The sequence below is a fragment of the Anomaloglossus baeobatrachus genome, chromosome 12 (assembly GCF_048569485.1).
Source record: "Anomaloglossus baeobatrachus isolate aAnoBae1 chromosome 12, aAnoBae1.hap1, whole genome shotgun sequence".
In the NCBI taxonomy this organism is placed as follows: domain Eukaryota; kingdom Metazoa; phylum Chordata; class Amphibia; order Anura; family Aromobatidae; genus Anomaloglossus; species Anomaloglossus baeobatrachus.
The window spans coordinates 123,619,888-123,645,289 of NC_134364.1; the positions used below are offsets into that span (position 1 = coordinate 123,619,888).

General features: G+C 42.5%; 1 protein-coding gene across 1 annotated transcript in view; it reads right to left on the reverse strand.

Moving 5' to 3' along the window:
• The window catches only part of LOC142257491 (glycophorin-C-like), a 94,222-nt gene that overhangs the window by 26,644 nt on the left and 42,176 nt on the right, over positions 1-25,402 (reverse strand). The window contains exon 2 of the mRNA XM_075329628.1: positions 11,282-11,385. Within this exon, the coding sequence (XP_075185743.1) occupies positions 11,282-11,342 (61 nt within the window). The 5' untranslated portion in view covers positions 11,343-11,385. The remainder of the gene's footprint in view (positions 1-11,281; positions 11,386-25,402) is intronic.

The following is a 25,402-nucleotide window of genomic DNA, read 5'->3' on the forward strand; positions in this document are numbered from 1 at the left end:
GTGCTACAACTCACCACACACCGTGGGTGGCGTCACAGTTTACAACCAATCCCATAAATTACGTCCCCCTTTTATTCGAAGTGTCCGCACGACCCCCGGGTCCGGAGCACCCCTCGAGCCGCACCGTAGGTCCGGATCCGAGCAGCGCCGGCTGCTGGCGTGGGGGTGGCACACCTCCATGTCTGTCTCTTTCTCTGTCTTTTCCCTGTCTCTCTTTCTCCTTCACTGTCTATGTCTCTGTCTCTTTCCCTGTGTCGGTCACTTTGTCTGTCCCTGCCTCTTTCCCTTTCTCTGTCCCTGTCTGTGTCTGTCTGTCTGTGTCCCTGCCTGTCTCTTTCTCTGTCTGTGTCCCTTTCTGGGTCTGTTTCTTTCACTGTCTGTTTTCCTGTCTGTCTCTATCCCTGTCTGCCTCTGTCTGTCTCTTTCCCTGTCTGTCTCTTTTCCTGTCTGTGTCTGTCTGTCCCTTTCCCTGTCTGCCTCTGTCTGTCTCTTTCTATGTCTGTCTCTTTCCCTGTGAGTTGAGCCAGTCTTAGTGTCCTACTGCTGATTATGAGTACCGAGCACAGAAGTGCCCGCTCATCACTAGTTACTAGTACTGAGCACCCGAGCATGGTAGTGCCCGCTCATCACTAGTTACGAGTACTGAGCACCCGAGCATGGTAGTGCCTGCTCATCACTAGTTACCAGTAATGAGCACCCGAGCATGGTAGTGCCCGCTCATCACTAGTTACGAGTACTGAGCACCCGAGCATGGTAGTGCCCACTCATCACTAGTTACGAGTACTGAGCACCCGAGCATGGTAGTACCCGCTCATCACTAGTTACGAGTACTGAGCACCCGAGCATGGTAGTGCCCGCTCATCACTAGTTACGAGTACTGAGCACCCGAGCATGGTAGTGCCCGCTCATCACTAGTTACGAGTACTGAGCACCCGAGCATGGTAGTGCCCGTTCATCACTAGTTACCAGTACAGAGCACCCGAGCATGGTAGTGCCCGCTCATCACTAGTTACCAGTACTGAGCACCTGAGCATGGTAGTGCCTGCTCATCACTAGTTACAAGTATCCGAGCACCCAAGCATGGTAGTGCCCGCTCATCACTAGTTACAAGTATCCGAGCACCCGAGCATGGTAGTGCCCGCTCATCACTAGTTACCAGTACTGAGCACCTGAGCATGGTAGTGCCCGCTCATCACTAGTTACCAGTACAGAGCACCTGAGCATGGTAGTGCCCGCTCATCACTAGTTACCAGTACAGAGCACCTGAGCATGGTAGTGCTCGCTCATCACTAGTTACCAGTACAGAGCACCCGAGCATGGTAGTGCCCGCTCATCACTAGTTACCAGTACAGAGCACCCGAGCATGGTAGTGCCCGCTCATCACTAGTTACCAGTACTGAGCACCCGAGCATGGTAGTGCCCGCTCATCACTAGTTACCAGTACTGAGCACCCGAGCATGGTAGTGCCCGCTCATCACTAGTTACCAGTACAGAGCACCTGAGCATGGTAGTGCCCGCTCATCACTAGTTACCAGTACAGAGCACCTGAGCATGGTAGTGCCCGCTCATCACTAGTTACAAGTATCTGAGCACCCGAGCATGGCAGTGCCCGCTCATCACTAGTTACCAGTACTGAGCACCTGAGCATGGTAGTGCCCGCTCATCACTAGTTACAAGTATCTGAGCACCCGAGCATGGCAGTGCCCGCTCATCACTAGTTACAAGTATCCGAGCACCTGAGCATGGCAGTGCCCGCTCATCACTAGTTACCAGTACAGAGCACCTGAGCATGGTAGTGCCCGCTCATCACCAGTTACAAGTATCTGAGCACCCGAGCATGGCAGTGCCCGCTCATCACTAGTTACCAGTACTGAGCACCTGAGCATGGTAGTGCCCGCTCATCACTAGTTACAAGTATCTGAGCACCCGAGCATGGCAGTGCCCGCTCATCACTATTTACAAGTATCCGAGCACCTGAGCATGGCAGTGCCCGCTCATCACTAGTTACAAGTATCCGAGCACCCGAGCATGGTAGTGCCCGCTCATCACTAGTTACCAGTACAGAGCACCTGAGCATGGTAGTGCCCGCTCATCACTAGTTACAAGTATCTGAGCACCCGAGCATGGCAGTGCCCGCTCATCACTAGTTACAAGTATCTGAGCACCCGAGCATGGCAGTGCCCGCTCATCACTAGTTACAAGTATCCGAGCACCTGAGCATGGCAGTGCCCGCTCATCACTAGTTACAAGTATCCGAGCATGGTGGTGCCCGCTCATCACTAGTTACAAGTATCTGAGCACCCGAGCATGGCAGTGCCCGCTCATCACTAGTTACAAGTATCTGAGCACCCGAGCATGGCAGTGCCCGCTCATCACTAGTTACCAGTACAGAGCACCTGAGCATGGTAGTGCCCGCTCATCACTAGTTACAAGTATCTGAGCACCCGAGCATGGCAGTGCCCGCTCATCACTAGTTACAAGTATCTGAGCACCCGAGCATGGCAGTGCCCGCTCATCACTAGTTACCAGTACAGAGCACCTGAGCATGGTAGTGCCCGCTCATCACTAGTTACAAGTATCCGAGCATGGTGGTGCTCGCTCATCACTACTCATGATCTCAGGATTTCAGGGGAAATGCTTGGTGATTGTGACCTCCTGGATCAGTGCACAGGACCGGATGCAGGAATATCCTGTTTATATTGGGCAGATTGACGTGTGGCTGTTACAGGAGAGGGTGTGATGATGCAGTGTGCATATCTGTATCCTCAGCCCTAGGATGGGGGAGGATGACAACGCTGTATGTACGGCCACTGGAGAAGCTCAGCATCAGTCACAGCCCCACACAACACAGTTCCTGCCTAATTAAAGGACTGATAAGCCCAAATGTGCCAGCTGCATTACATGTACTGTAAGCTATAGAACGGGAAAGTATTACAGGAGAAACTAGGCTACAGAAATGCCGAAAACAGAGACGTTTCCACCCACAAATGCAGCCAAGTGGATGTGACCTCTATTACCATGCCCACTGTGCTTTTTTTCACATAGCACATAGTGTCTTTGAAATCCATAACATTTGGATTTCATTTGTAAATATGAGTTTCGTTGGCAGATTTCCCCATCAACTAAATTCAATTAAAAATTACAAATAAGCCCTTGTAGTGCCCAGTACATTGTAGTGCTCATACATTGTAGTGCCCAGTACATTGTAGTGCTCATACATTGTAGTGCCCAGTACATTGTAGTGCTCATACATTGTAGTGCCCAGTACATTGTAGTGCTCATACATTGTAGTGCCCAGTACATTGTAGTGCCAAGTACATTGTAGTGCTCATACATTGTAGTGCCCAGTACATTGTAGTGCCCAGTACATTGTAGTGCTCATACATTGTGCCGAACTCGTCCATCTGGAAACCTGCACCCCATAAATTAAGGCTATAGCTTTTTTATTTTTCTGCTGACAGTCATGTGAGGGCTTGTTTATTACGGGATGAGTTGGAGTTTTTATTAGTGTCATTTTGGGCCACATAATATTTTTGGATCGCTTTCTATTCTGCTATTTTTGTGAGACAGAATCATAAAGAAACAGTAATTCAGGAATTGTTTCTAGTTTTCTTTTTTTACGCTGTTCACCATGCCATAAAAATGATAATGTACCGCCCCAGCCGCAGTCGAACCGCTCGGATCCGGGTGTCGCTGCTCGTGGCTCGAGGGTCTCTGGACCCGGGGGCTCAGGGTCACTCTAAAACATGATGGGGGGTTATTTACAGGGATTTAGATAGTTTGTGACGCCACCCGTGGTGTGCGGTAATAGGAAGTACCACCGCTGCCGATGGGAGTACCGGGGATGATGGAGTGGGGCAGCTAGATGACGTAACCCTCCACGGGTAGGGGAAGGCCCCGGGGCTCTGGATGGTGGGATTGTAGGGGAGCGCAGGGGAGCTGGGGCAAGGGGTGATCAGGTACTCACTCAGAAGTAAAGCAGACACTGACAACCTGGTAAACTAAGTCTCTGGGTGCCGCTGCCCTCTTGGGGAGCTCGTCTGGGTTCCGTCCCCTGCAGCACGGCCTGATGGTCTGGAGCCTGCACATATTTTAGTAGTCCAAGTGGCCTGTTAGCTTGGAGCTGTCCGGGCCCCGCTCCCCACTTTTTGGTGTGGAGGAGCTGTGCTCTCAGGAGCTCACGCTTGGGATTTCAGTGGGCTGCTTGTTAGGAAAGCCCTATCCCCCTTGTAGCGCTAGTGCCCCCGATCTCTGAGCTTTGTGGGAACAGTCCATAAAGGTCCTGTCCTCCGCAGGTTAATTGCTGGGTTGCTTGAAGCCTCTCGCCGATCTAGGGACCAGTACCCTGACGTGCTTTCGGTCCCAGACCGGCTATTGTACTGCTGTTGACCGTCCTTCTAGACTCAGCCAGGCACCCAGTCCCAATATCCCGCGACTGTGTCTCCGACTCCTCCGGGTCCAGACCACCGTCTGCAACCCAATGTAATTCTCCCCTGGGAGCTCCAACTCCAAGCTTCCTCCAAGCTCCTCACTGCTCAAGGGCTAGCACTGAACTGACTCTTCACCTCCCACCTCCCTGCCTGACCTTTAGGTGAGCGGCCCTATTCCAGCTTAGCAGCCCACTGGTGTGCCTGACAGGTGTGGTGCGAAGTGTGATTGGGATTTTGGATGCTGATGGAGGCAGAACCGCAAGATGGGACCCAGAAACATGGGGGGTTGAGTCCTGCACTGGAGATGAAGAGCGTGCAGTACCCTGTGATGACCTGACTAGTCCAGGGGCGTCACAATAAGACAGCTTTATTCCTTGGGTCAGTATGAATACAGCAATATTACTTTTAGGGTATGTGCGCACACTGCAGTTTTGTTTCTCCAGCGAAAAACGCACCCTTCTGGCCGAAAAAAAGACGCATAAAAAAGCATGTGTTTTTGCCGCATTTTCGGGGCGTTTTTGCCCCTGTGTTTTTTTAACATTGTAAATGGCAAAACGCAGGGAACAAACACAGAAAAAAGTGACCTGCTGCTGCTTTTGTCTGCAACCAAAACTGCAGGCAAAAAAGAAGCAACATGCGCACAGACTTCCAGATTTCTCATAGACTTTGCTGGGGAAGGTCATACATGCAGTTTAGGACCAGAAACTGCACCCAAAACTGCACCAAAAAAGCAGCAAAAAAAAAGCAGTGTGCACACAAGGCCTTACATATTTTTTTTTGTTTTGCCACTTTTGCACTCTCAGCATTGACACTTTGCTTCACACACCATGCATCCGGCATGGTGTACGAGGCTTTCCATAGCATGGTGACGAGCCCCGGTGAATGTGTTATTTATGTGCCTCCCATAAAGGGATGTAATGTCCTAAAGTTTTAATGTTTTATGCATAACAAAATTTTGCAGTTTCTTCCATTCTTTTTGTTGTGGGGGAGTGTGGCGCCCCTGAGGCTTCCGTCGCCACAGAGACATTGCACCCCAGTCAGAGGTGTGATGTCCCAGCCTGGGTAAGGAAAGGGGTACATGCCAGTTCATAGGTAAAACTGCACTACACCCATTGCTAGGCACACACTGGGACCAGGGACAGTGGCAGTAACCCTCCCATGCTGCATGCTTAGCAACCGGGGGGTGGGGAGAGCCGAGTGTAGAGCAGAGAGGAAGGTCAGAGTTTCAGTTTTACCTCAGAGAGTGAGAGAGTGAGGAGCCAGCATGTAGCTGTGAAAGAGAAAGGAGCTCTGTGAGTTCAGAGTGTCCGCAACAGAGAAAGAAAGCAACAGAAGAAAGAGAGAGACAGAGAGTAGAAGAAGAGCTCTAGTCAGGCAGGAGCTCAAGAAAGAAGAAAGTGACGCTTCCTGGTGAAGACCCTGGGACTCGGAGGGTCCAGGTGACACCAAGCAGGGAACAAAGGGATTCCAGGGCCACAGATAGCTTCAGAGCTGGTGGCCAGTGAAGTCAGCTGAGAAAGGACACAATTAGAGGGGTGCACTGGCATTTACCCCCATATCTACCCGGGATCGGCGGAGGTCCCTGACAGTGGTCCCAGCAGTCCAAAGGCTCCTGCAGGCCTTGACAAGAACTGTGAGTAAAGACCTTGAAACTGCACCCCTGGTGTTGCCTCAGTTATTTCTCTGCATAGACACTTCCAAGCACCAACAGTGTCCCCGGGGCACCGCTCCACCTGTGGGGAGCAGTACCACCATTGCTGCCATTCCATCACCCCGGAGGCCTCATACAGCAGCAGCGGCGGCTTAATAGCCGCATACCACAGGTGGCGTCACGAACACAAACTTTATTCACCCCAAGTCACTGAAGCCATATTTATTTGACACCCACCAGGGCCACGGAGTCAGGCCCCGCCACCACTGACGACCCCCGGACTAGTTCGGCCCGGCACCGGGTGTCCCATAGCCCTGGGGTGGGCGAGTCAGGGCCATCAGGGATCTGGGTGACGCAGGAAGGTCCCAGAGGTCCCCGGTGGAGGGTGGCAAAGGAATTACTGTTTAAAGGGATATTGTGCCATTCTTGTTGAACCTTTTTATATTGTTCCATTAAAAGTAAAGGGGCCATCGGGGTCCCGGCTGGTGTGCCGCTAGAAGGTGGTACCAGAGACTCTCGGTGGAGGATGGCGCAAGGGTAGTGACTATCAGAAAGTTCAAAAGGTTTACCAGAGTCGTCCCTTGAACCACCGGGGTTCAGTCCCCGTCACCACAGACACAGCAAGGAACTCGGGGCGGTGCAACACCATGGCTAGCGGTGGCTCCAAGGTTCAGGTGTTTTGGGTGGCGGGTTGAAGGGAAAAGGGACAATGGGAATGGACTGTCGCAGGAAGGAGCTGCAGCAGAGTAGGCTGAGCTGCCAGCTACCACTACAACCGGTAGCATTCCCAGTGGTTCTTAAGTAAACTCTGTGAGTTTTGCAACGTTCAAGTGTAATGCCTCCCCATAGTGGGAAGAATGTTTTATCTGTTATCTTTTTCCAATTAGTGTTTTAATAAAACTCTAGGTGTCTGGTAGCTCGGAGACAAGCTTAACCAAGGGGGAATGTAGTGCCCGACTGTATCAGGGTGCTACAGAGAACTGCATCCTGTACCCCAGGGTGCAGGGCCTACCCCCCAATGATTCCATGTTCCCATCAACAGTGTCACTGACATCCGCTCTACAAATCCCAACCACACCTCACACCAGGGCTGGACAGACACACCAGTGCGTTATGAGTACTGAGCACCTGAGCATGGTAGTGTCCGCTCATCACTAGTTACCAGTACTGAGCACCTGAGCATGGTAGTGCCCACTCATCACTAGTTACCAGTACTGAACACCCAAGCATGGTAGTGCCCGCTCATCACTAGTTACCAGTACTGAGCACCCGAGCATGGTAGTGCCCGCTCATCACTAGTTACCAGTACTGAGCACCCGAGCATGGTAGTGCCCGCTCCTCACTAGTTACCAGTACTGAACACCCGAGCATGGTAGTGCCCACTCATCATTAGTTACCAGTACTGAGCACCCGAGCATGGTAGTGCCCGCTCATCACTAGTTACCAGTACTGAGCACCCGAGCATGGTAGTGCCCGCTCCTCACTAGTTACCAGTACTGAACACCCGAGCATGGTAGTGCCCGCTCATCACTAGTTACCAATACTGAACACCCAAGCATGGTAGTGCCCGCTCATCACTAGTTACCAGTACTGAACACCCAAGCATGGTAGTGCCCGCTCATCACTAGTTACCAGTACTGAACACCCGAGCATGGTAGTGCCCGCTCATTACTAGTTACCAATACTGAACACCCAAGCATGGTAGTGCCCGCTCATCACTAGTTACCAGTACTGAACACCCAAGCATGGTAGTGCTTGCTCATCTCTACTTACCAGTACTGAGCACCTGAGCATGGTAGTGCTCGCTCATCACTAGTTACCAGTACTGAGCACCCGAGCATGGTAGTGCCCGCTCATCACTAGTTACCAGTACTGAGCACCTGAGCATGGTAGTGCCCGCTCATCACTAGTTACCAGTACTGAGCACCCGAGCATGATAGTGTCCGCTCCTCACTAGTTACCAGTACTGAACACCCGAGCATGGTAGTGCCCACTCATCACTAGTTACGAGTACTGAGCACCCGAGCATGGTAGTGCCCGCTCATCACTAGTTACCAGTACTGAGCACCCGAGCATGGAAGTGCCCGCTCATCACTAGTTACCAGTACTGAGCACCTGAGCATGGTAGTGCACGCTCATCACTAGTTACCAGTACTGAGCACCTGAGCATGGTAGTGCCCGCTCATCACTAGTTACCACTACTGAGCACCTGAGCATGGTAGTGCCCGCTCATCACTAGTTACCAGTACTGAACACCCGAGCATGGTAGTGCCCGCTCATCACTAGTTACCAGTACTGAGTACCTGAGCATGGTAGTGCCCGCTTATCACTAGTTACCAGTACTGAGTACCTGAGCATGGTAGTGCCCGCTCATCACTAGTTACCAGTACTGAGTACCTGAGCATGGTAGTGCCCGCTTATCACTAGTTACCAGTACTGAACACCTGAGCATGGTAGTGTCCGCTCATCACTAGTTACCAGTACTGAACACCCGAGCATGGTAGTGCCCGCTCATCACTAGTTACCAGTACTGAGCACCCGAGCATGGTAGTGCTCACTCATCACTAGTTACGAGTACTGAGCACCCGAGCATGGTAGTGCCCGCTCATCATTAGTTACCAGTACTGAGCACCCGAGCATGGTAGTGCCTGCTCATCACTAGTTACCAGTACTGAGCACCCGAGCATGGTAGTGCTCACTCATCACTAGTTACGAGTACTGAGCACCCGAGCATGGTAGTGCTTGCTCATCACTAGTTACGAGTACTGAGCACCCGAGCATGGTAGTGCTCGCTCATCACTAGTTACCAGTACTGAGCACCCGAGCATGGTAGTGCTCGCTCATCACTAGTTACCAGTACTGAGCACCCGAGCATGGTAGTGCTCGCTCATCACTAGTTACCAGTACTGAGCACCCGAGCATGGTAGTGCCCGCTCATCACTAGTTACGAGTACTGAGCATTCGAGCATGGTAGTGCCCGCTCATCACTAGTTACCAGTACTGAGCACCCGAGCATGGTAGTGCTCGCTCATCACTAGTTACCAGTACTGAGCACCCGAGCATGGTAGTGCCCGCTCATCACTAGTTACCAGTACTGAGCACCCGAGCATGGTAGTGCCCGCTCATCACTAGTTACGAGTACAGAGCACCTGAGCATGGTAGTGCCCGCTCATCACTAGTTACCAGTACTGAGCACCCGAGCATGGTAGTGCCCGCTCATCACTAGTTACGAGTACAGAGCACCTGAGCATGGTAGTGCCCGCTCATCACTAGTTATCAGTACTGAGCACCCGAGCATGGTAGTGCTCGCTCATCACTAGTTACCAGTACTGAGCTCCTGAGCATGGTAGTGCCCGCTCATCACTAGTTACCAGTACTGAGCACCCGAGCATGGTAGTGCCCGCTCATCACTAGTTACCAGTACTGAGCTCCTGAGCATGGTAGTGCCCGCTCATCACTAGTTACCAGTACTGAGCACCTGAGCATGGTAGTGCCCGCTCATCACTAGTTACCAGTACTGAGCACCTGAGCATGGTAGTGCCCGCTCATCACTAGTTACCAGTACTGAGCACCCGAGCATGGTAGTGCCCGCTCATCACTAGTTACCAGTACTGAGCACCCGAGCATGGTAGTGCCCGCTCATCACTAGTTACCAGTACTGAGCACCCGAGCATGGTAGTGCCCGCTCATCACTAGTTACCAGTACTGAGCACCTGAGCATGGTAGTGCCCGCTCATCACTAGTTACGAGTACTGAGCACCCGAGCATGGTAGTGCCCGCTCATCACTAGTTACCAGTACTGAGCACCCGAGCATGGTAGTGCCCGCTCATCACTAGTTACCAGTACTGAGCACCCGAGCATGGTAGTGCCCGCTCATCACTAGTTACCAGTACTGAGCACCTGAGCATGGTAGTGCCCGCTCATCACTAGTTACGAGTACTGAGCACCCGAGCATGGTAGTGCCCGCTCATCACTAGTTACCAGTACTGAGCACCCGAGCATGGTAGTGCCCGCTCATCACTAGTTACCAGTACTGAGCACCCGAGCATGGTAGTGCCCGCTCATCACTAGTTACCAGTACTGAGCACCCGAGCATGGTAGTGCCCGCTCATCACTAGTTACCAGTACTGAGCACCTGAGCATGGTAGTGCCCGCTCATCACTAGTTACCAGTACTGAGCACCCAAGCATGGTAGTGCCTGCTCATCACTAGTTACCAGTACTGAGCACCCAAGCATGGTAGTGCCCGCTCATCACTAGTTACCAGTACTGAGCACCTGAGCATGGTAGTGCCCGCTCATCACTAGTTACCAGTACTGAGCACCTGAGCATGGTAGTGCCCGCTCATCACTAGTTACCAGTACTGAGCACCCGAGCATGGTAGTGCCCGCTCATCACTAGTTACCAGTACTGAGCACCCGAGCATGGTAGTGCCCGCTCATCACTAGTTACCAGTACAGAACACCCGAGCATGGTAGTGCCCGCTCATCACTAGTTACCAGTACTGAGCACCCGAGCATGGTAGTGCCTGCTCATGACTTACCAGTACTGAGCACCCGAGCATGGTAGTGCCCGCTCATGACTTACCAGTACCATTCCATCATGGCGCAAGGCAACTGATGAGTGGCGGGCGAGATAGTGTAACCTGGCATTTTATAGGGTTCACATCTCCAGTTTTTGCTATCAGCAATTGCTGTTAAGGACGTGTTCACCTTCTCCAATGCAGATATCTGTCATAGAGGGTGATAGGGTTATAAATAGTGCTCTTGTCATGTGCATTTCTGTGGCTGGTCGCGCATAGAGAGGGCAGGCGATTATAGCTATTAATAGGGGATTGTACGCACATACGTGAACCTTACATGAGCCAAGCGTGCCTGGTTCTGGGTCCTTCAGAGACTGAGCTGATGTTTGGGGGGAGAATTCTGAAACTTCTGTGATGACCACCGAGAGAACGTGCCACATCCCTTTCTGCATTTCTGTAACTGACTGGGTCAGGCAGAACGGTCTGTGGTTACATTGAAACTCGGTTGAGACTGTAGCCGGGACATAGGACCCAACCTCAGAGGTGAAGAGGTCTGGATGAAGCTCCATCACCCTGTGGACATGCAGGCAACATATGGCCAGGGGTCTCTGGGGTGGTGTCTTTGGCAGTGAAGAAGTTAACGCATGCACTTGAGGTGATGTGGCCACTCATACTCACAGCTTGGTGTAGACATGGTCACAGATCCCTCCCGAGCTTCTCCTGGTGGTGGCAGCTCCATCAATGCTCCAGAGCAGCACTCCTGCTGTACAGTTTCCTGACCTCTGTAGAGAAATAACATGTGTCAGGGGCTCACCCAGGAGGGAGGGGGACAACCTACAGATAACAGGAACTGCTGCTATCAGGGCTGCACCCCTCCAGAGAAGAAGACACAAAAACACTGCAAGAGCAGCTCACAGACAGCAGAGAACAAACAGAACAATATAGAATACACAAAGATCACCAAAACACTGGAATAACTACACAAAGATCACCAAAACACTGGAAAAAATACACAAAGATCACCAAAACCCTGGAAAAAATACACAAAGATCACCAAAACACTGGAATAACTACACAAAGATCACCAAAACACTGGAAAAAATACACAAAGATCACCAAAACACTGGAAAAAATACACAAAGATCACCAAAACACTGGAATAACTACACAAAGATCACTAAAACACTGGAAAAAATACACAGAGATCACCAAAACACTGGAATAACTACACAAAGATCACCAAAACACTGGAAAAAATACACAAAGATCACCAAAACACTGGAAAAAATACACAAAGATCACCAAAACACTGGAATAACTACACAAAGATCACTAAAACACTGGAATAAATACACAAAGATCACCAAAACACTGGAATAACTACACAAAGATCACTAAAACACTGGAATAAATACACAAAGATCACCAAAACACTGGAATAAATACACAAAGATCACCAAAACACTGGAATAACTACACAAAGATCACCAAAACACTGGAAAAAATACACAAAGATCACCAAAACACTGGAATAACTACACAAAGATCACCAAAACACTGGAAAAAATACACAAAGATCACCAAAACACTGGAATAACTACACAAAGATCACCAAAACACTGGAATAACTACACAAAGATCACTAAAACACTGGAATAAATACACAAAGATCACCAAAACACTGGAATAAATACACAAAGATCACCAAAACACTGGAATAAATACACAAAGATCACCAAAACACTGGAATAACTACACAAAGATCACCAAAACACTGGAATAACTACACAAAGATCACCAAAACACTGGAATAAATACACAAAGATCACCAAAACACTGGAATAAATACACAAAGATCCCCAAAACACTGGAAAAAATACACAAAGATCACCAAAACACTGGAATAACTACACAAAGATCCCCAAAACACTGGAAAAAATACACAAAGATCACCAAAACACTGGAATAACTACACAAATATCACCAAAACACTGGAATAACTACACAAAGATCACTAAAACACTGGAATAAATACACAAAGATCACCAAAACACTGGAATAAATACACAAAGATCACCAAAACACTGGAATAAATACACAAAGATCACCAAAACACTGGAACAACTACACAAAGATCACCAAAACACTGGAATAAATACACAAAGATCACCAAAACACTGGAATAAATACACAAAGATCACCAAAACACTGGAATAACTACACAAAGATCACCAAAACACTGGAATAACTACACAAAGATCACCAAAACACTGGAATAAATACACAAAGATCACCAAAACACTGGAATAAATACACAAAGATCCCCAAAACACTGGAAAAAATACACAAAGATCACCAAAACACTGGAATAAATACACAAAGATCCCCAAAACACTGGAAAAAATACACAAAGATCACCAAAACACTGGAATAACTACACAAAGATCACCAAAACACTGGAATAACTACACAAAGATCACCAAAACACTGGAATAACTACACAAAGATCACCAAAACACTGGAATAACTACACAAAGATCACCAAAACACTGGAATAACTACACAAAGATCACCAAAACACTGGAAAAACTACACAAAGATCACCAAAACACTGGAATAACTACACAAAGATCACCAAAACACTGGAATAAATACACAAAGATCACCAAAACACTGGAATAAATACACAAAGATCACCAAAACACTGGAAAAAATACACAAAGATCACCAAAACACTGGAATAAATACACAAAGATCACCAAAACACTGGAATAACTACACAAAGATCACCAAAACACTGGAATAACTACACAAAGATCACCAAAACACTGGAAAAAATACACAAAGATCACCAAAACACTGGAATAACTACACAAAGATCACCAAAACACTGGAATACACAAAGATCACCAAAACACTGGAAGAAATACACAAAGATCACCAAAACACTGGAAAAAATACACAAAGATCACCAAAACACTGGAAAAAATACACAGAGATCACCAAAACACTGGAACAACTACACAAAGATCACCAAAACACTGGAAAAAATACACAGAGATCACCAAAACACTGGAAGAAATACACAAAGATCACCAAAACACTGAAAAAATACACAAAGATCACCAAAACACTGGAAAAAATACACAGAGATCACCAAAACACTGGAAGAAATACACAAAGATCACCAAAACACTGGAAAAAATACACAGAGATCACCAAAACACTGGAAGAAATACACAAAGATCACCAAAACACTGGAAAAAATACACAAAGATCACCAAAACACTGGAAAAAATACACAAAGATCACCAAAACACTGGAAGAAATACACAAAGATCACCAAAACACTGGAATAAATACACAGAGATCACCAAAACACTGGAAAAAATACACAAAGATCACCAAAACACTAGAATAAATACACAAAGATCACCAAAACACTGGAATAACTACACAAAGATCACCAAAACACTGGAATACACAAAGATCACCAAAACACTGGAAGAAATACACAAAGATCACCAAAACACTGGAAAAAATACACAAAGATCACCAAAACACTGGAAAAAATACACAGAGATCACCAAAACACTGGAAGAAATACACAAAGATCACCAAAACACTGGAAAAAATACACAGAGATCACCAAAACACTGGAAGAAATACACAAAGATCACCAAAACACTGGAAAAATACACAAAGATCACCAAAACACTGGAAAAAATACACAAAGATCACCAAAACACTGGAAGAAATACACAAAGATCACCAAAACACTGGAAAAAATACACAAAGATCACCAAAACACTGGAATAAATACAAAGAGATCACCAAAACACTGGAATAAATACACAAACATCACCAAAACACTGGAAAAAATACACAAAGATCACCAAAACACTGGAATAAATACACAAAGATCACCAAAACACTGGAATAAATACACAAAGATCACTAAAACACTGGAATAAATACACAGAGATCACCAAAACACTGGAATAAATACACAAAGATCACTAAAACACTGGAATAAATACACAGAGATCACCAAAACACTGGAATAAATGCACAGAGATCACCAAAACACTGGAAAAAATACACAAAGATCACCAAAACACTGGAAAAAATACACAAAGATCACCAAAACACTGGAAAAAATACACAAAGATCACCAAAACACTGGAATAAATACACAAAGATCACCAAAACACTGGAAAAAAATACACAAAGATCACCAAAACACTGGAATAAATACACAAAGATCACCAAAACACTGGAATAAATACACAAAGATCACCAAAACACTGGAAAAAAATACACAAAGATCACCAAAACACTGGAATAAATACACAAAGATCACCAAAACACTGGAAAAAATACACAAAGATCCCCAAAACAGAAATACACAAAGATCTCCAAAACAGAAATACACAAAGATCACCAAAACAAAAATACACAAAGATTACCAAAACAGAAATACACAAAGATCACCAAAACACTGGACAAAATACACAAAGATCACCAAAACAGAAATACACAAAGATCTCCAAAACACTGGACAAAATACACAAAGATCACCAAAACACTGGAATAAATACACAAAGATCACCAAAACACTGGAAAAAAATACACAAAGATCACCAAAACACTGGAATAAATACACAAAGATCACCAAAACACTGGAATAAATACACAAAGATCACCAAAACACTGGAATAAATACACAAACATCACCAAAACACTGGAATAAATACACAAAGATCACCAAAACACTGGAAAAAAATACACAAAGATCACCAAAACACTGGAATAAATACACAAAGATCAGCAAAACACTGGAATAAATACACAAAGATCAGCAAAACACTGGAATAAATACACAAACATCACCAAAACACTGGAATAAATACACAAACATCACCAAAACACTGGAAAAAATACACAAAGATCACCAAAACACTGGAATAAATACACAAAGATCACCAAAACACTGGAATAAATACACAAAGATCACCAAAACACTGGAATAAATACACAAACATCACCAAAACACTGGAATAAATACACAAAGATCACCAAAACACTGGAATAAATACACAAAGATCACCAAAACACTGGAATAAATACACAAAGATCACCAAAACACTGGAATAAATACACAAAGATCACCAAAACACTGGAAGAAATACACAAATATCACCAAAACACTGGAATAAATACACAAAGATCAGCAAAACACTGGAATAAATACACAAAGATCACCAAAACACTGGAATAAATACACAAAGATCAGCAAAACACTGGAATAAATACACAAACATCACCAAAACACTGGAATAAATACACAAACATCACCAAAACACTGGAAAAAATACACAAAGATCACCAAAACACTGGAATACACAAAGATCACCAAAACACTGGAATAAATACACAAAGATCACCAAAACACTGGAAAAAAATACACAAAGATCACCAAAACACTGGAAAAAATACAAAAGATCACCAAAACACTGGAATAAATACACAAAGATCACCAAAACACTGCAAAAAATACACAAAGATCACCAAAACACTGGAATAAATACACAGAGATCACCAAAACACTAGAATAAATACACAAAGATCACCAAAACACTGGAATAAATACACAAAGATCACCAAAACACTGGAAAAAATACACAAAGATCACCAAAACACTGGAATAAATACACAAAGATCACCAAAACACTGGAAAAAATACACAAAGATCACCAAAACACTGGAAAAAATACACAAAGATCCCCAAAACACTGGAATAAATACACAAACATCACCAAAACACTGGAATAAATACACAAAGATCACCAAAACACTGGAATAAATACACAAACATCACCAAAACACTGGAATAAATACACAAAGATCAGCAAAACACTGGAATAAATACACAAACATCACCAAAACACTGGAATAAATACACAAACATCACCAAGACACTGGAAAAAATACACAAAGATCACCAAAACACTGGAATAAATACACAAAGATCACCAAAACACTGGAATAAATACACAAAGATCACCAAAACACTGGAATAAATACACAAACATCACCAAAACACTGGAAAAAATACACAAAGATCACCAACACACTGGAATAAATACACAAAGATCCCCAAAACACTGGAATACACAAAGATCACCAAAACACTGGAATAAATACACAAAGATCACCAAAACACTGGAAAAAATACACAAAGATCACCAAAACACTGGAATAAATACACAAAGATCACCAAAACACTGGAATAAATACACAAAGATCACCAAAACACTGGAAAAAATACACAAAGATCACCAAAACACTGGAATAAATACACAAAGATCACCAAAACACTGGAATAAATACACAAAGATCACCAAAACACTGGAATAAATACACAAACATCACCAAAACACTGGAATAAATACACAAAGATCACCAAAACACTGGAAAAAATACACAAAGATCACCAAAACACTGGAAAAAATACACAAAGATCCCCAAAACACTGGAATAAATACACAAACATCACCAAAACACTGGAATAAATACACAAAGATCACCAAAACACTGGAATAAATACACAAACATCACCAAAACACTGGAATAAATACACAAAGATCAGCAAAACACTGGAATAAATACACAAACATCACCAAAACACTGGAATAAATACACAAACATCACCAAGACACTGGAAAAAATACACAAAGATCACCAAAACACTGGAATAAATACACAAAGATCACCAAAACACTGGAATAAATACACAAAGATCACAAAAACACTGGAATAAATACACAAACATCACCAAAACACTGGAAAAAATACACAAAGATCACCAACACACTGGAATAAATACACAAAGATCCCCAAAACACTGTAATACACAAAGATCACCAAAACACTGGAATAAATACACAAAGATCACCAAAACACTGGAAAAAATACACAAAGATCACCAAAACACTGGAATAAATACACAAAGTTCACCAAAACACTGTTAAAAATACACAAAGATCACCAAAACACTGGAATAAATACACAAAGATCACCAAAACACTGGAAAAAATACACAAAGATCACCAAAACACTGGAATAAATACACAAAGATCACCAAAACACTGGAATAAATACACAAAGATCACCAAAACACTGGGATAAATACACAAAGATCACCAAAACACTAGAATAAATACACAAACATCACCAAAACACTGGAATAAATACACAAAGATCACCAAAACACTAGAATACACAGAGATCACCAAAACACTGGAATAAATACACAAAGATCACCAAAACACTAGAATAAATACACAAACATCACCAAAACACTGGAAAAAATACACAAAGATCACCAAAACACTAGAATAAATACACAGAGATCACCAAAACACTGGAATAAATACACAAAGATCACTAAAACACTGGAAGAAATACACAAAGATCACCAAAACACTGGAATAAATACACAAAGATCACCAAAACACTGGAATAAATACACAAAGATCACTAAAACACTGGAAGAAATACACAAAGATCACCAAAACACTGGAATAAATACACAAAGATCACCAAAACACTGGAATAAATACACAAAGATCACCAAAACACTGGAAAAAATACACAAAGATCACCAAAACACTGGAAAAAAATACACAAAGTTCACCAAAACACTGGAATAAATACACAAAGATCACCAAAACACTGGAATAAATACACAAAGATCACCAAAACACTGGAATAAATACACAAAGATCACCAAAACACTAGAAAAAATACACAAAGATCACCAAAACACTGGAAAAAATACACAATGTTCACCAAAACACTGGAATAAATACACAAAGTTCACCAAAACACTGTTAAAAATACACAAAGATCACCAAAACACTGGAATAAATACACAAAGATCACCAAAACACTGGAAAAAATACACAAAGATCACCAAAACACTAGAATAAATACACAAACATCACCAAAACACTGGAATAAATACACAAAGATCACCAAAACACTAGAATAAATACACAGAGATCACCAAAACACTGGAATAAATACACAAAGATCACCAAAACACTGGAATAAATACACAAAGATCACCAAAACACTGGAATAAATACACAAAGATCACCAAAACACTGGAATAAATACACAAAGATCACCAAAACACTGGAAGAAATACACAAAGATCACCAAAACACTGGAATAAATACACAAAGATCACCAACACACTGGAATAAATACACAAAGATCACCAAAACACTGGAAAAAATACACAAAGATCACCAAAACACTAGAATAAATACACAAACATCACCAAAACACTGGGAAAAATACACAAAGATCACCAAAACACTAGAATAAATACACAGAGATCACCAAAACACTGGAATAAATACACAAAGATCACTAAAACACTGGAAGAAATACACAAAGATCACCAAAACACTGGAATAAATACACAAAGATCACCAAAACACTGGAAGAAATACACAAAGATCACTAAAACACTGGAAGAAATACACAAAGATCACCAAAACACTGGAATAAATACACAAAGATCACCAAAACACTGGAATAAATACACAAAGATCACCAACACACTGGAATAAATACACAAAGATCACCAACACACTGGAATAAATACACAAAGATCACCAAAACACTGGAAAAAATACACAAAGATCCCCAAAACAGAAACACACTGGAATACATACAAACATAGAACAAGAAAGAATTATCAAATATAACAAAAATTAACTGGAATACAAAAATGCAAAACTCTAACAAAAAAGAGATACAAAGTGCAAAATATAACCAAAAATAGTAGAATAACCCCCCCCCAAGAAAAATGTAAATTAAAAAATATAACCAGGGGGGGGATAACACATATTACATATGTGTATATATAGGAGGGGGGTGATATTTTGTGATTTATTATTATAATATATTAGATAGATAGTATATTATAATAGAACACAAATATATCACCAAAACGAAAATATACTGGAATGAAAACGAAAAATAATAAAAACAATATATAAAGCTACAAAAAAACAAAAAGTATAACAAATCATAATATATATATATATATATATATATATATATATATATATATATATATATATATAGATAGATAGATAGATAGATAGATAGATAGATAGATAGAGATATATTATTATATATTTCTTTTTATTATTATGCATGGGGGGTGATATTTTGTGATCTATTATTATAATATAATGGATAGGTAATATATTCTAATAGAAGGCAAAAATATCATCAAGACGAAGTGATATTGAAATAAATACAAAAAATAAAGAGAATATATAAAAATACCAAAAAATAAATAACAAATATATATATTTTATATTATATATTATATTTTTTTTGCGGGGTTGATAATTTTTTTTATCTATTACTATAATATATTAGATAGGTAATATATCCTAATAAAATGCAAAAATATCAGCAAAACTAAATTAAACTGAAATAAATCTGAAAAGTAATACAGAGAATATATAAAAATACAAAAAAATAAAATAAAAAAAATTAAAAAATAAATATATATTTTATATTATATTATTATTAGGTTTTTTTTTTGGGGGGGGTGTGATTTTTTTTATCTACTATTACAATATATTAGATAGGTAGTATACTGTAATAGAATACAAAAATATCACCAAAATGAAAAGAAACTGAAATATGAAAAATAATAAAAAGAATATATGAAACTACTAAAAAAAAAAATTTTGTATATATAATCTCTCTCTCTCTATCTATATCTATATCTAATATATATATATATATATATATATATATATATATATATATATATATATATATATATATATATATATATGTTATATTATATATTTTTATTATTTTTTTAGGGGGGGGTGATATTTTTTGATCTATTATTATAATATACCAGATAGGTAATATTTTCTAATAGAATGCAAAAAATATCAGCAAAATGAAATTAAACTAAAATAAATACAAAAAATAATAAACAGAATATATAAAAATACAAAAAAATTAAATAACATATATATTTTATATTATATATTATTAGTATCTTTTTTGGGGGGTGATATATTTTGACCTTTTATTATAATATATTAGGTAATATATTCTTAGAGTACAAATATATCAGAAAAATGAAAATAAACTGGAATAAATACAAAAAATAATAAAAGAGAGTGTATAAAATACAAAACAATGATACTGAATATTATATATATATATATATATATATATATATTCTTTTTTTTTATTTCTATAATTAATCACAAAATATCACCCCCCCCCCAAAAAAAAAAAAGTTATATATCTGTATAAATAATATAGTATTATTATCATTTTTCTTTTTTTTGGAGGGGTGATATTTTGTGACCTATTATTATATTATCTAACTAATATATTCTCTTGTAATAGAGTACAAAAAGTATCAGTGAAAAAATAACAAATAAAAAGAAAAAAATTAAACCAAAAGAGTAATAAATGGAAGTAAATGCAAAAATGAAATAAACTGGAATAAAATGCAACAACTACAAAAACAAAGAAGAAAATATATTGGAGTGAAATACAAATATTTAACAAAATACACACACAAATAAAATTATCTATATTAAGGTTTTTTGTGAATTAAAAAAAAATGGCAATTTGGAATCATTGGTCTTTTGAAAAAATGTGCCATGCACAGTAACTTGACACCATTGGCTAATCAATGTCCAGAATGTCACTTGTGAGGGCTGATAATGGGCCATTGTAGACAGTGACACTACAGAAGTCATGTTAGGCACAAGAGCAGCATAAGGGAGTCAGGTGGAGGGTGTAAAGTACATACTGTGCATAGTCTTAGGCTATGTGCGCATGATGCACGTTTTTGATCCCAAAAAACGCTCCCTCGGCATACATTTTTTGCAGCGTTTTACTGCATTCGTTTTACTGCATTTTTTACAGCGTTTTACTGCATTTTTTGCAGCGTTTTACTGCATTTTTGGCAGCGTTTTACTGCATTTTTTACAGCATTTTACTGCATTTTTTACAGCGTTTTACTGCATTTTTTACAGAGTTTTACTGCATTTTTTGCAGCGTTTTACTGCATTTTTTGCAGCGTTTTACTGCATTTTTTTGCAGCGTTTTACTGCATTTTTTACAGAGTTTTACTGCATTTTTTGCAGCGTTTTACTGCATTTTTTGCAGCGTTTTACTGCATTTTTTACAGCGTTTTACTGCATTTTTTGCAGCGTTTTACTGCATTTTTTTAGAGCACTTTTTTACCGCCCAGTGAGTTTTTCAAGTCAAATTTATAACTGGAAGGGCTCAAAAACGCTGGCAAAAACGCAGAGAGAATTGACCTGCTGCAGTGATCTCCACAAAGACGCAGCAATAAAAAAAAAAAGCTGCAAGGTGCGCACTGCAAAAATGAAATCTCATAGACTTTGCTGGGGAAGGAAATGCATGCAGTATTAGGACCAAAACTGCACCAAAAACGCGCAAAAACACAGCAAAAAACGCAGCGTGCGCACAAGACCTTAGTATTTTGCAGATTTCTAGATGACGGTCTGTACCAGTTACCCAGCTGAGCAGCTGCGCCATTTACTGCCCAGGAACATCATGGAGGAAGCCTACAAATAGTCCTGTGTTGGGGGGGGCAGGGTGACCGCACACTTGTTGTGGAGTGGGCGAGTTCCACATTTGTGAGGGTCTCAGTCCAGTCACAGTTGCTCCTAACATTGTTCATCCGTTATCCGATACTAATAATATTCCAGAGTCCTCCAGCAGCTGCGGTGGGGAATGGCTTCTTCACGGCTTGAGGTGTTCCTCACCCAACTTGACCTCCGCATGACAAAGTGATTGAGGGGAAAGTGGTTTGGGGGAGTTCGCTCAACGTTTTTTGAAGATAGAAAAATATGGTGAGTTTGTAAAGGGGAATCGGCTTTTTTGTTTGTTTTTGCAGTCATTTTTCTTTTTCCTGAATAATTTTTGTGACACTTCGGAAGAGGTTCTGAAGCTCTATCTTCTATAGAGGGTTTTGCAGCCATTTGGAATTTGGAACAGATTTAATTAGCCTCAAACTAGTGACTAGGGATGATGAACCCGAGCTGTAAATTAAAAAAAAATGCTAAAAAACCCTCAATATATAAAAAGCAGAGTGGATTTTCCATTGACATGAACAGGAAAAGAATTCCAAGAGTTTTTGAAGCCATTTTTTATGTGGGTTTTTGAGCAGATCTGCTTCAAAATCCTCTTTAAGGCCAGGTGCGCACTAGAAAGTGACATTTTCTCAAGGAAATTCTGGACCCTATGAAAGAATGTGGTAAAAAGCAGCATCAAAACCGCAACAAAATCCGCATGCGGTTTTGCCACGGTTTGGTGCGGATTTGCCACGGATTGGTCCCTGCGGATTTTTACCATTTTCTATTGCAAAAATTGCAAGTACCTGCGGAAAAGAAGTGCCACGCTCATTAATTCCGCAGCGGAAAATCTGCGGGTAACTCCGCAGGTATAAAAATACGCAGTGCGCACAGCATTTTTTTATACCCATAGGATTTGCTGGGGAAATCCAAAAAAGCAAATCCGCGGCAAAATTCACGGTAAATCCGCAGCGTGCGCACATGGCCTAAAAAGCAGTCATTCAGAAGGCAATGATCTGTTCTATTCTTGGTTTTCCCAGCTATTAACCCATTATAGTCCATGGCGCTGATCACATGTCTCTGAAGCTTTGTGAACGGTGTGTCCACAAAAATCACAGGAACTTGTTTTTTATCAAAATTACACATTTGCGTCCGTGAAAATCAGACACCCCATAACTGACATCCATGTGCCCATTAATAACATTGCGATAGGAAAGAGAAGCTTTGCAATTTTTTTTATAAATACAAAAAATTGCTGATGGTAGAAACACACTGGGAGGGGGGTTTATGGGTGGGGGGGGGGTCTGTGACAACATTAGACTGCCTGTATGTGGGGGGAGGCTGTAAAGACTGTGTGTATGTGGATTAAGAGGGGATTACTAATGGCTCTGTTTATGGGATGGGGTGGCTGTGGGGACATTACACTGCCTTTGTTTGTGTGTCGAAAGGTTAAGAGGACATTATATTGCCTGAGTATGTGGGGGGGGGCTATGAGGACATTTCACTGTCTGGGGGGCTATGAGGACATTAATTACACTGCCTGTATGTGTGGGGTAGCTATGAGGACATTGCACTGCCTGTTTGTGTGTGGTGGGTGCTCTGAGGACATTATGCTGCCTGAGTATGTGGGGGGGGGGGGGCTGTGAGGACATTAATTACACTGCCTGTATGTGTGGGGTAGCTATGAGGACGTTACACTGCCTGTGTGTGGGTGTTGGCTAGGAAGTCATTACATTGCCTGTGTGTGGGGGGCTATGAGGACATTACAATAACTGTTTGTGGGGGGGATATTACACTGTGTGTGTGGTGGGGGGCTGTGAGGACATTACACTGCCTGTGTGTGTGTGGTGGGTGCTCTGAGGACATTATGCTGCCTGAGTATGTGGGGAGGGGGCTGTGAGGACATTAATTACACTGCCTGTGTTTGTGGGGTAGCTATGAGGACGTTACACTGCCTGTGTGTGGGTGTTGGCTAGGAAGACATTACATTGCCTGTGTGTAGGGGGCTATGAGGACATTGCAATAACTGTTTGTGGGGGGGATATTACACTGTGTGTGTGTGTGGGGAGCTGTGAGGACATTACACTGCTTGTATATATGGGGGGGGCGGTAATAGGACATTACACTGACTGTGTCTGTGGGGGGGCTAATAGGACATTACACTGCCCGTGAATGTTGGGGGGAGGGGGGGCTGTTTAGATCTTACACTGCCTGTGTGTGGGCGTGGGGTGTGGAGACAAGAGTCAGTGGGTGCTCTCATCTGCTGACCTGGCTGACTATATAAAGACTGCAAGGACCAGGGCTCACACCACTGAACACTCACTCTCCTTTCCCATGGACAAAACACTACCCAGACAACACCGGGTGAGGGAACCACACATTAAGACTTATTGGTTCACCAAGGGGCAAAAACATATAGTATATTCCCAGCAAGACACAAGATGGTACAAGCAACAGAGTCTCACCCTTCCGCTGGCCGCCAGAGATTAGAGTCTTTGTCACTTCGGGCTTCTCCAGTTCACTTATCCCAATCCAGCAGCACCCCACTTTTGGTTGGCACCCACTGACAAGAGATAGCGGCTAGCTTAGGAAGCCGTTCTGTTTCCTTAGTCGGAACCAAAGCTCCTCAATTGAGACGCCTTCTCTTGGTGCAGTTCTGTGTTCCTCAGCTGGGGGACGTAGACATACAGAAGCAAGGCCCATTTATACCACTCAGTTCTCAATTCAGGGTATTGAGTATTGGTAGAGATAGCTGCTCTCTCATTGGCCGCAAGTTCAATTTGACTGCATAATTTTCCTTTATGTAATCAGAAGGGCTGAGGCGATACACTTTTATAAACAATAGGGCTCCGATCAGTCTGGGAAGAGACAATGGTTATCTTCTCTTGATTTAACAAACAATAGGACCCATATGTTTGGCCTAAATAATAAAAGTTCACCTTCATACAAGTGGCAATTAGGACATTACACTGCCTGGGCTTGTGGGGGGACTGTGAGGACATTACAATGCTTGTGTTTGTGGGAGGGAGGCTGTGAGGATATTACACTACCTGTGTGTGTGTGTGTGTGTGTGTGTGTGTGTGTGTGTGTGTGTGTTTGTGTGTAGAGTGAGTGAGGACATTAC